Consider the following 13,222-nt stretch of genomic DNA (forward strand, 5'->3'; position numbering starts at 1 on the left):
GTGCCAGACCCAGCCATCACTTTATCACACAGCATTTTGGACTTGAGTTTGATGTGGACAGCTAAGAGTAGCCAGTGGAGCTCAAGGACCAGTTTGATGACGTGTGGCCTGCATGAATTTCCCCTTGGGAATCAATAAAGTATCTATCTATCTATCTTATTGGCTGAACAGTGGGATAACGTGTCCTTATTGGCTGACCAGTGGGATAACGTGTGTCCTTATTGGTTGAACAGTGGGATAACGTGTCCTTATTGGTTGAACAGTGAGATAACGTGTCCTTATTGGCTGAACAGTGGGATAACGTGTCCTTTTTGGCTGAACAGTGGAATAACGTGTCCTTATTGGCTGAACAGTGGGATAATGTGTCCTTATTGGCTGAACAGTGGGACAACGTGTCCTTATTGGATGATAATTCAATTCAGTTCAATTCAAAAAACTTTATTTATCCCCGAGGGGCAATAAGGTGTCCTTTTTGGCTTAACAGTGAGATAATGTGTCCTTATTGGTTGAACAGTGGGTTAACGTGTCCTTATTGGCTGAACAGTGGGATAACGTGTCCTTATTGGTTGAACAGTGGGATAATGTGTCCTTATTGGTTGAACAGTGGGATAACGTGTCCTTATTGGTTGAACAGTGGGATAATGTGTCCTTATTGGCTGAACAGTGGGATAATGTGTCCTGATTGGCTTGTACTTGTTTGCTCATAAGTGGCTAGGGCTAGTAATGGAGTATCAACATGCAGAGGAATGACAATGTCCATGACAATGACGCTCCCACGAGGTCTCATTTCAATAGATCTGACCCACTGCCAGATATAAGCTTGACACCCCTGTGCAGCTTTAATTTCGGCATAGTTCATGATGTTACCCACTGCAAGAGCACAAACACACACACACACACACACACACACACACACACACACACACACACACACACACACACACACATACACACACACACACACACACACACACACAACCCAAGATTGCTTGAGGGGCCTGAGCACAGAGGAGAGGGGTGTGTCCAGTGCAAGGCGTAAAGAAGCAGCGTGAATCTGAAACCCTATTTCTTAACGGAATGTGGCAAAACAATATCTTTATCTCGATTATGCTGCTTTTGTGATTGTTTGGAGCCAAAATCGAGATTGAAATTGAAATTCAATTAGTTGTACAGCCCCGATCTCAGGGTGACTATATGAAGTGAAAGACAGCTGTTAACCAAAAGCGAAAGGTATGGAGGAAAGACAACCAGACTGAGGACTAGAAAAAAACAAAACATTTTTCTGTGATTGTACACTTGGAATGGTGTGGGGAAACAGGAAGATACATGCTGCTCATAAAGAGATGGAGGGATGGAGGGAGGGTGGGAGAAAGAGATGATTTGCTCAGGGTAATAGACCAGACTCTATCTAAACCCAGCAAACAAAGGAAAGTTCTCTGCACTTCTGCAGTTGTGCGACAATCTGGTGCAACCAGGCCAGGACAGAAGTGTATGAAAAGAAGAGGAATGCCGGTGCAACGCAGATGTCTTCTTTATATTTATTGAAAAGGTGCAAAGCATTGACTAACGTTTCGACGTTTAAAAACGTCTTCATCAGAGTCCTTGGAAAGAATGGGAGTAAGTCCCTGATAAGGATCACTACCAGGTGTGATTGGGCGTAAAGGGGCGTTGGTAACCCGCAGATACACCCAGAATTACCAAGGGCACACTCACAACATCATTAAAGGCAAATTGCCCACAAAAAAGTAAAGAAACATTACAAACAGGTATACATTTTCCATAATATAATGGGGATAAAAATAATAGCTTTAAATACAAGATGCATTACAAAAAACAGGATAGATTTAGTTCTTCATTTAGACCTGAAGGTTCTAAAGTGCCGAGTGCATGTATCCAGAAAGCTTCCCTGCAGAGGTTTTTTTTTATAATATCACTGTGATTTTTTCGATTCCCCAGAGATGCCGGGGAGCCATGATTGGCCTCCTTGTAATGTCGCACCATGGCATATGTTAAGTTTTGGGTACAGATGGCGGTCTTGTGTTCAGATATCCGTATTTTGAGATGGCGTTTTGTTTAGTAAGTCAGAAAACAAACTTTGAAGAGGTGTCACCATCTTCCATATCCACAATGAGTGAACGCCTAGGATTACATTGGATCTGCTTAATCTAAAGGACATTTAGGATTATCAAACGTGAAACTACACATGGGATCTGTCTAATCTAAAGGACGTTTAGGATTATCTAAAGTAAAGCTACACATGGGATCTGCCTTATTTGGTTCCTTCAGCCATTCTTTCCACCAGATCTAACAAAACCGCATTAAGTTAGATGCGACCAAACATCTCCATGTTTTCCCTATTAAAATACAGTTACACGAGTAGTCACACGACCAAGTATGGTGAGACAAAATAAAACGTGGTGCATTTATAAGCAGGTAAGAGGGATAACTATATTGTGTGGCGCAGTAATTTCCTTACTCTTGCACTTTCAGTTTCACTTTGGAGTGAGGATATTACTGCGCAGAGTCTAAGTGCTCCCAATGTTATTCCACCATGTTTTATTTTGTCTCACCATACTTAATCGTGTGACTACTTGTGTAACTGTATTTTAATAGGAAAACCATGGAGGTGTTTGGTCGCTTCTAACTTCATCTCTGTTTGGATCCTAATGAATGCATTGTGCTAGCTAAGTGCTATCAAAGTTACACCGCGCGCCAGAGCCAGTGAGTGCACGCATTGAAACGTGAGAGGTATGTATCAACTCGTCTTAATTAAGCGAATAACATAGTTTAATATGAAAAAACAGTGAAGTGTTCCTTTAAGCACTACACTAACTTCACTGTTATTTTAAAGTAGATGGGATCTTTTTTTGGTTATTTTAAGAGAACTACATTTCTGTTATGTGTATGATCACATTTGATATAGCACTAAGAGGCGCATTGATACAATAGTTAGAGAGTAGTAGTATTCAAGTAATTGACTGTAACATACTGAAGTGACGTTAACCTAGTAAAGACTGTCACTTTACTCTGGTGTTTATTGATTGTTTGTTGTGAAGTGAAGCACACATCATCCGCCCAGTTAAAAACCACATATGCAAGATTGTCTTCTTCTACACACTGTTAAGCATTTGTTAAACATTTGTAAACTAGCGAAGTATTCCATCAGATGTATGAAAACAGCGCACGTCTATTTTGCGTTGAAAAACTTCCGCCTTCTGAAAGCAGGTGTAATCCAGATTGCGGTTAAATGCGTCTATTAGAAAAACTTTTAGAGACAGCTGAATCAATATTCAGAGCATCCGTTTTCTTCATTGTACTATGTCAAAAGCAACCTTAACTTTTTTTTGCCTCTCTAAAATCGTATTTTCTCTTTCACTACATAGCCTACACTTCCCAATCTGTTAGACTAGGCATTACATCATATCCCAAGTCTACGTGCAGTAAATAGTTCAAGTATTTTTAAGTGGATTTGTAGAACTACTAGGCCTACTCTGTCTGTCGCTGCTCGTTGACATCTCTTTGTATCATGTATGATCGCTAAACTTTGATTCTTTTTAATGTTGCAATATTCAACTGCGCTCGTTGTTCAGCTCTGCACGCGCAATTGGCGTGGTACAGGGGGCGTACGGTGTACATTTTAGGACATCCTCAGACTCAGGTGTCAGACTCAGAAAAACATCCGTCATCTTCAGAAAAAACTTATCAGATGAAAGTTGTCAGAGTCAGCTCCAGACATCAGATGACAAGGAGTCAGGTCTCAGAGAAATCGCTGTCAGAAAAAAAAGTCAGACAAAAAGTCTCAGATGAAAAGTTGTCAGAGCCAGGTCTCAGAAAAAACGGAGTCAGACAAAAAAGTCTCAGATGAAAAGTTATCAGAGTCAGGTCTCAGAAAAAACTCTGTTACCATGGATACTCCAAACAAACTCAGCTGAATCAACACGTCACGTGAACTAGCTTACAGAAAACAACTTTGTATTAGGCTACATCTAGGTTCTACACAGTCTATGATTATATCAGAAGCAAGCCTGTAGTTTGCTTGCTGTAGCCTAATTTATTAAACAAAGTTGTTTTCTGCCAGCTAGAAATATAGTTCACCTGACGTGGTATTCTTCAGCGGAGTTTGTTTGTAGTAGCGTATCCATGCTAACCCAGCTATTTCTAACTGGTAAAGAAAGCATAGCCTATTTGTGATATAATTCGAAACAGTTGTTTTCTGCAAGTTAGGCTGATTCACTCGTGCAAATCGTAGCCAGGATAATGTGTTGTTGATGATCTTTGTTAAGTCCTGAGGTTGCCATGGATACTACAAACAAACTCCGCTGAAGAATAGACCACGTCAGGTGAAATAGTAGCTTGCAGAAAACTATTTCGTTTAATAAATTACAGCAAGCCAACGGTTGTTTCTGATATGAGCATAGACTGTATAGATATCGCCTACAAAGTTGTTTTCTGCAAGCTAGTTCACGTTACGTTTTGATTATTCAGTTGAGTTTGTTTGTAGTATCCATGGTAACAGAGTTTACACGAGTGAACCAGCCTAGCTTGCATAAAACAACTGGATCGTTTTGTATCACAAATAAGTTTGCTTTTTTCCTGACTCGCTTCAGTTTCACCTTCACCTTCAGTTCATCTGAGACTTTTTTGTCTGACTTCGTTTTTTCTGAGACCTGACATTGACAACTTTTCATCTGAGACTTTTTTGTCTGACTCTTTTTTTCTGAGACCTGACTCCGACAACTTTTCATCTGAGACTTTTTTGTCTGACTCTTTTTTTCTGACAGCGTTTTTTTCTGAGACCTGACTCCTTGTCATCTGATGTCTGAAGCTGACTGACAACTTTTCATCTGAGACTTTTTTGTCTGACTCTTTTTTTCTGACAGCGTTTTTTCTGAGACCTGACTCCTTAATCTGATGTCTGAAGCTGACTCTGATAACTTTTCATCTGAGACTTTTTTGTCTGACTCAGGCAGTTTTATCTGAGGATGACAGAGGTTTTCCTGACTCTGACACAATTTTGTCTGAGGATGACAAGGTTTTTCTGACGCTGACATAGTTTTGTCTGAGGATGACATTTTTTTTCTGACGCTGAGACAGTTTTGTCTGAAGATGATGGTTGTTTTCCTGAGTCTGACACCTGAGTCTGAGGATGTCCTAAAATGTACACCGTAGGGGCGGGAACGGGCGGCACTGAACACAGTTAACGTAATGAAGTGATAGCTTAGTAAATTCCAAGCAATATAGCAAAGCACAGCGTTCTCACTCTGCGCATACAAAAACTCGCTATTAGCGCTGTCTTAGTACATCTGGCCCTCTGTCCTCAATAAAAATGTGGTGGCAGCAGCACTTCCCTGTTTGAAAAGTAGCTCTTACACAACACTGTACAGTAGCCTCTTACACTACTCCATACAGTAGGCTCTTACACTACTCCATACAGTAGCTCTTACACTACTCCATACAGTAGTCTCTTACACTACTCCATACAGTAGTCTCTTACACTACTCCATACAGTAGTCTCTTACACTACTCCATACAGTAGCTCTTACACTACTCCATACAGTAGCTCTTACACTACTCCATACAGTAGTCTCTTACACTACTCCATACAGTAGTCTCTTACACTACTCCATACAGTAGGCTCTTACACTACTCCATACAGTAGCTCTTACACTACTCCATACAGTAGCTCTTACACTACTCCATACAGTAGCTCTTACACTACTCCATACAGTAGCTCTTACACTACTCCATACAGTAGCTCTTACACTACTCCATACAGTAGGCTCTGAAACTACTCCATACAGTAGGCTCTGAAACTACTCCATACAGTAGCCTCTTACACTACTCCATACAGTAGGCTCTTAAACTACTCCATACAGTAGCTCTTACACTACTCCATACAGTAGCTCTTACACTACTCCATACAGTAGTCTCTTACACTACTCCATACAGTAGCTCTTACACTACTCCATACAGTAGCCTCTTACACTACTCCATACAGTAGCTCTTAAACTACTCCATACAGTAGCCTCTTACACTACGCCATACATAATGGAACAGGAGAGCTGCAGCGCTGGAGCTGATGAGTCATTTATTGATCTGTATGGTCACAGGATACACAACAGCACATCAGGCCTAATCAACTCCATCTTTCCCCCTCACTGTCTCTTCCTCACACACACATGCTCTCTCTCTCTCTCTCTCTCTCTCTCTAATGAACTGTTTATCGAACGAAATATGTGTTGTTACTTTCATTGTGTCCAAAGATAAGAACTCAAACGCAAACACATACAGTACATGTCTGATCCTGAGCATGTTCTACAGTCAAGCTAGTTTGGAAAATAAGACATCAGAGTAAGCAAGGAGTTCTACATTCCACATTACAGAGATACAGAACATAGTGGTGTGGGAGATAAGTAAGATTACCAGAGATACATTGAACAAAGATAAACAATAGCTGGTAGTGTAGGGCAGTGTTTCCCAACCTTTTTTCCTTGAAGGCCCCTTACCTGTGTCTAAGACAAGTCAGAGCCTCCTACCCAAACTCCTACCAGCATACACACACACACACAACATTTTTATTCAACAATCGGGGTCCAGGGGTGAATTACCAATGCCTAGCCTAGCCCGACCTCAAGGTTGATTACTTAAGTTCAGAGGTAATAAATAGCTACGTGAATTCAAATGTGAAACAAAAATATGTTTAATTATTAATAGTTAATTTGGATTATTCAAATTGTTGATTATACAATTGGGTGTGGATTTTATACATTGAATGTGCGTGTCGAGGGGCGGGTGTCCATTGAGCGCGCATGAGAGAGGGAGAGGGAGAGAGAGAGAGCGGGCCAAGGGGGTTACTTATATACAGTTTGGCAAAGTTGCACGCATAGTCTACAATTAAAACTTGTGAAGGAAACGTATGCTTTCACCCGAGCAGTGTCAGGTGCACCTAGAATTATTTTCAGGCACACTCTTAAACATTTTGGGCGCATATGCACTCTGGAGCCCTGGACCGGGCAACGTTAGCACCCCTCCGTAGGCTGTCGAACACATGACACTCTTGGAGCTTAATCCCATGCTTCACGGACAAATGCTGGTATTACTACCCTTACACGATAACAATACTGTACTGGTTGCAGACGGCAGAATATTCATCACGTTTAGTGAAATGCAGAGCGGTAGATAAAACAGAGTGGCGACACTCCCCTAGACCTCCATAGGAAAAAATGGCAGCGCTTTTTCCAGGCTATTTCCTCGTTATGGGGCTTTTGGAACTGTTTACAGCCAATCTCTTGGTCACTAGTCACCTTCCAGCATCAGAAGTACATCCCACCCTCCTGTGATTCAGCCATTCAGCACAGGTTTTTTTGGAACTTTTGATCGTGGCGGCAACATCAAAGAGTGTCGCAACTCTCTTTTTCTATGGCTCTGGTGAAATGGGGCCAGGCTTTGGATCTCTTCCTCCTCTCGGGGTTGACTTGTAGTATGAGTCGTCGCAGAGGGTGTGTAGTAACACAAAATTTCAGGAAAACCGGAAAAAGTCCGACGTCATGCAGGCTGAGGGAATCGTTAAGGGAATCGATAACAAAAAAGACGTACGATGTCGATGGAATTGATAAGTTAAACCCGGTTCCAAGACGGAACCGGTTATCGATGCCCAACCCTAGTTAAAATATAGGCTATATACCCGATGCCTTAAATCCAAGATCAGCAGACCTTTTGAAGTAGCCTACTAGCATGATAGTTGTCTATCCGAGCTTAAATGCAATGGCTAACACATATGTATGTAGGCATCTGCCAGCAACGAGTAGGCCTAAGCTTTAAAGGCTGGGGAGTTTTTAATAAAATGCCTTTTTATCTGGCGAAATTTCAAAACCACATAATGTAACTCATTTACGGGGAATCGAACTCCGGTCGCCCGCATTCATTGCATGCAACTACGCCACGATTATTAGTGACGTTACCTAACGGAAAATGACGGCTATTTATATTCTCGGTCTGAAACAGCGGAGCTTCAGCGTCAAAATGTGATGTTAGCAAAACTGACCACTAGATGTCAGCATGGAGATGCACGTTTCGGATTGTTTCGAAACCTCGACACATTCCGGCGCAATTGTTTGTTTCACAAAGCCTCGTTCTGCCCATCCCTATCAATATGGGCTGACATTTCTAACCTCCTGACTACCAGCAGTTAATTTTTGTCCTCTCTAGAGGACCTTTCTACACACCTCTCCCACACCATACATACTACCGAGCTAACTTCTTTTGTTCTCTAAAGAGGACATCCAATATGGGGGTGGGGTTTTGGGAACTTCCTCTTTTTCTTCCTGGAAAATTCAAGAAAAAAAGAGGAAGTTCCCAAAACCCCACCCCCTTAAATTTGGTATCAATTAAAAGTCCTGAATGTCCTCTGTAGACATTCAAGACTTTTAATTGATACCAAATTTAAGGTAAGGGGGTGGGGTTTAGTCTGGTGTCCCAAAACCCCACTCCCTTCAATTTGGTATCAATTAAAAGTCCAAAATGGCCGCTATAGAGAACGAAAGGAGTTAGGTCAGTAGCATGCATGGTCTGGGAGATATTCAAGTTTACAGATGTCTGGTAGTCAGGAGGCTAATGGTGTTGCTTCAATGCCACAAAGAATTAAGGCTCTTCTGAGGGTGAAAGAGGGTCAAACATGATATTAGTCTGATGTTCCTACTTGAGATTATATCAGTCTGGTGATCCTACATGATGTAAGTCTGGTGTTCCTACATGATATAGTCTGGTGTTCCTACATTATATGATATTAGTCTGGTGTTCCTTTATGATATTATATTAGTCTGGTGTTCCTACATGATATAATATTAGTCTGGTGTTCCTACATGATAAGATATAGTCTGGTGTTCCTAAATGATGTAAGTCTGGTGTTCCTAAATGATGTAAGTCTGATGTTCCTACATGAAATTATATTAGTCTGGTGTTCCTACATGATATAGTCTGGTGTTCCTAAATGATGTAAGTCTGGTGTTCCTACATGAAATTATATTAGTCTGGTGTTCCTACATGAAATTATATTAGTCTGGTGTTCCTACATGATTTATGGTGCATTCCATTTAGTGTTGGCAGTCTCGTACGTTTACCCGCCCGACATGTGAGAATTAGTGGCTAGCGTGAACGCTGGAGTTTGTAGTCTTTTGGGAAAAAACATGGATGCCACCAGGGCAGCAACTGTCTCTGTGCTGGACATTTGTCTAGAACACAAGCAGATGTCCCTCATTCTCCCTTTTTGGGTATGGTCAATGGGAATGAATAATAAAAACATTTGCTGTCACATTTCTAATGAGCTAGATGGGCATTAGCAGGCTAGCTAGTCATTATTGTTGTGTGCTAGCCTCTTTAGCAAACCAGCTGGAAAACAAATCATTACATTGTATTGCACGCACAGCAAGACCGTTAAATGTATGAATTGGTGACCGGATTGAAGCAGCAATGCAATCTAGTGTGTTAAAGCATTCCATTGTCATTAAAACGACCAACACGGTACAAATACAAAGAAAACACATGTCATCTCATCTCGACTATGGGCGCAGCCATGTTTGTTTACAGGTCGTAAGCCCAACTCGGGGTACTCGCAAGTACTCCGAGGTAAAGGGGGCGTTCCTCCGTAAAATGCCGCAAGAAAGCTGGGTAATTTACACTTTACAACTCGGGCGGGTGACTTACGATACAAATGGATCGCAGGGATAGTCTGGTGTTCCTACATGATATGATATAGTCTGGTGTTCCTACATGATATTATATTAGTCTGGTGTTCCTACATGATATTATATTAGTCTGACGAATGTTAGTGGTGAAAGAGAAGTTATTTTTAATTGAAGACAATTGTTCATGTAAACATTTTGTCTCATAACTCCTGAATTAAAGCATGTTGAAAGCTTGTAATTACATGACTACAAACCCATCAGTTGTGCAAGTGAGGCTCAATCCTTTGCATTTCCGTTTAATTTCTCTGAATTTGTAACTTGGATGTGTATTTCTCTTGCCCTCTATGTTGTCTCTGTAGGCTTCCTGTGTGGAGAATGAAGCGGTTTTGCTGACATGCTTCATCTACTCACCAGCGGGACACCATTGCTCTTCTGTCTGTAACCATGAGAACCAGCTGGGCATACTAGGTCCTTCACTAGAGATCTCAGAGGATTGGACCGGCTGCATACTCCACACAAGCACCATGTAGTGGCCCTCTCTTCACCTAGGGGGGCGGGTCATGGTTTTGTATTTTTTATACTTCTATTTATATGATTGACTTTTTCCAACTTTTGTATATTTGTGGATGAGCTGCTGAAGAGGCCATGGCCCTCCATGCCTCCCCCTACCCCAGTGCCTTGCTCTGCGTCCTGGACGGCCTGTCCTGGGGCTTCATCTTCCCCTGCTATTGGCTGCTGAACTGCCTGCTGGGCTCGTGCGTGCCCACGTCTGTGGAGAGGCGGCGGCGCTCCCAGGACCCGTGCTCCGTGTCCTCGCTGAGCGTGCTGCTGCTGGTGCCACTCTACCTGCTGCTGCTGGTGGCGTCGCTGCCCGTCGCTCTGCTGGGCTTCCTGGTGTGGGCTCCGCTGCAGACGGCCCGGCAGCCCTACCTGTACACGCATCAGCCAATCAGCGACAAGCAGCGGGCGGCGGAGCAGGGGGCGGGGCTGGTGCCGGGGGAGTGGCGTCCGCAGGGGCGGAGCTTCTGCTTCAGCAGCGCCAACGTGTGCCTGCTGCCCGACGCTCTCGCCCGCTTCAACAACCTGGCGCACACGCAGTCCCGCGCAGGAGAAGTGGGCCGACGCATCCGCAACGGAGCCAGCCGCCCGCAGATCAAGATCTACATCGACTCCCCCACCAACACCTCCATCAGCGCCGCCTCCTTCAGCAGTCTGGCCCTGCAGGGCAACGCCGGGGGCTTCAGGCGCACCTCCTCCCTGGACCAGCGGCCGGACACGGATCCTGCTGACAGCACTGTGGGAGAGTGCCCAGTGCACCAGTCGCCAGAAGGCCCCACCCACACCACTGCAAGCCCACCCACTATGACCTCATCAGCAGGATGCCCCGCCCACCCCACTATGACCTCATCAGCAGGATGCCCCGCCCACCCCACTATGACCTCATCAGCAGGATGCCCCGCCCACCCCACTATGACCTCATCAGCAGGATGCCCCGCCCACTCCTCACCTGTTGTAGGCTCCGTCCCTGAGTCCAATCAGAATGCTCTGGAACCTTTGCCTTCATCCAATCAAGACACCCCAGACTGCCCTCTCCACCCGTCCAATCACAGTGGGCCAGACTGCCCTCTCCACCTGTCCAATCACAGCGGGCCAGACTGCGCTGTGCACCCATCCAATCACAGTGAGCCAGAATGCGCTGTGCACCCGTCCAATCACAGCGGGCCAGACTGCGCTGTGCACCCATCCAATCACAGTGAGCCAGAATGCGCTGTGCACCCGTCCAATCACAGCGGGCCAGACTGCGCTGTGCACCCGTCCAATCACAGCGGGCCAGACTGCGCTGTGCACCCGTCCAATCACAGCGGGCCAGACTGCGCTGCGCACCCGTCCAATCACAGCGGGCCAGACTGCGCTGCACACCCGTCCAATCACAGCGGGCCAGACTGCGCTGCACACCCCTCTGCGGTGCAGATCAGCATCAGTGCACCAGAGGCCAATGGGCGGCAGGAGGCCCAGAGGAACCATCGTCATGACGACACAGGCAGTCTGGACAGTCGCACGGCCTCCCGGGAGTCCCTGACTCGTTTCCATGGTGATGGCGGTGGAAGTGGGGGTGGTGTTGCGTCCAACAACACACTATCACACCGTACGTCCGTGTTCAAGCGTCACGTGGGCCGCAAGCGTCGCCATGGTGATGACGGCTTTGACCATGAGATATCAGCTTTCTTCCCAGCCAACCTGGACTTCCTGTGTCTACAGGAAGTGTTTGAGGAGCGGGCCGCTGGCTCTCTGAGGCGGCAGCTCCATCGCTACTTCCCCTACCTGCTGAGTGACGTGGGCCGCTACGCATGGAGAGGCTGCTGCTCGCGCTTTAAGTTCCTCAACAGTGGCTTGCTCCTTGCTAGCCGCTACCCAATCCTAGACGCCCACTTCGAGTGCTACCCCAACGGGCGAGCGGAGGACGCACTGGCCTCCAAGGGGGCACTGTTTGCCAAGGTGAGGACACTGCCAACCATGATGCCAATATATGTATTAGTGCCCTCACCCACAGAGTCAACATTAGTGAGGGCACTAATGTTGACTCTGTGGGTGAGGGCACTAATACATGTTAACTCTGTGGGTGAGTAATAATAATAATAATAATAATAATAATAATAATAATAATAATAATAATAAATATAGCTGCAAAAAACCTATACCTATATGCTAAAGCTGAATAGTGATAGCTCTCCCTATAGCTGTATACCTATACCTATATGCTAAAGCTGAATAGTGATAGCTCTCCCTATAGCTGTATACCTATACCTATATGCTAAAGCTGTATAGTGATAGCTCTCCCTATAGCTGTATACCTATTTGCTAAAGCTGAATAGTGATAGCTCTCCCTATAGCTGTATACCTATTTGCTAAAGCTGTATAGTGATAGCTCTCCCTATAGCTGTATACCTATAGCTATATGCTAAAGCTGTATAGTGATAGCTCTCCCTATAGCTGTACCTATACCTATATGCTAAAGCTGAATAGTGATAGCTCTCCCTATAGCTGTATACCTATACCTATATGCTAAAGCTGAATAGTGATAGCTCTCCCTATAGCTGTATACCTATACCTATATGCTAAAGCTGTATAGTGATAGCTCTCCCTATAGCTGTATACCTATTTGCTAAAGCTGAATAGTGATAGCTCTCCCTATAGCTGTATACCTATTTGCTAAAGCTGTATAGTGATAGCTCTCCCTATAGCTGTATACCTATAGCTATATGCTAAAGCTGTATAGTGATAGCTCTCCCTATAGCTGTACCTATACCTATATGCTAAAGCTGAATAGTGATAGCTCTCCCTATAGCTGTATACCTATACCTATACCTATATGCTAAAGCTGAATAGTGATAGCTCTCCCTATAGCTGTATACCTATACCTATATGCTAAAGCTGAATAGTGATAGCTCTCCCTATAGCTGTATACCTATACCTATACCTATATGCTAAAGCTGAATAGTGATAGCTCTCCCTATAGCTGTATACCTATACCTATGCTA

The 13,222-nt window shown here is 44.3% G+C and overlaps 1 protein-coding gene across 1 annotated transcript in view; it reads left to right on the top strand.

Moving 5' to 3' along the window:
* smpd3 (sphingomyelin phosphodiesterase 3) overlaps nt 1–13,222 on the top strand; it is a 57,515-nt gene that overhangs the window by 21,317 nt on the left and 22,976 nt on the right. The window contains exon 2 of the mRNA XM_062546542.1: nt 10,043–12,179. Coding sequence (XP_062402526.1) covers nt 10,329–12,179 — 1,851 coding nt within the window. The 5' untranslated portion in view covers nt 10,043–10,328. The remainder of the gene's footprint in view (nt 1–10,042; nt 12,180–13,222) is intronic.

This window comes from Sardina pilchardus, chromosome 10 (genome assembly GCF_963854185.1).
Source record: "Sardina pilchardus chromosome 10, fSarPil1.1, whole genome shotgun sequence".
Taxonomy (NCBI): domain Eukaryota; kingdom Metazoa; phylum Chordata; class Actinopteri; order Clupeiformes; family Clupeidae; genus Sardina; species Sardina pilchardus.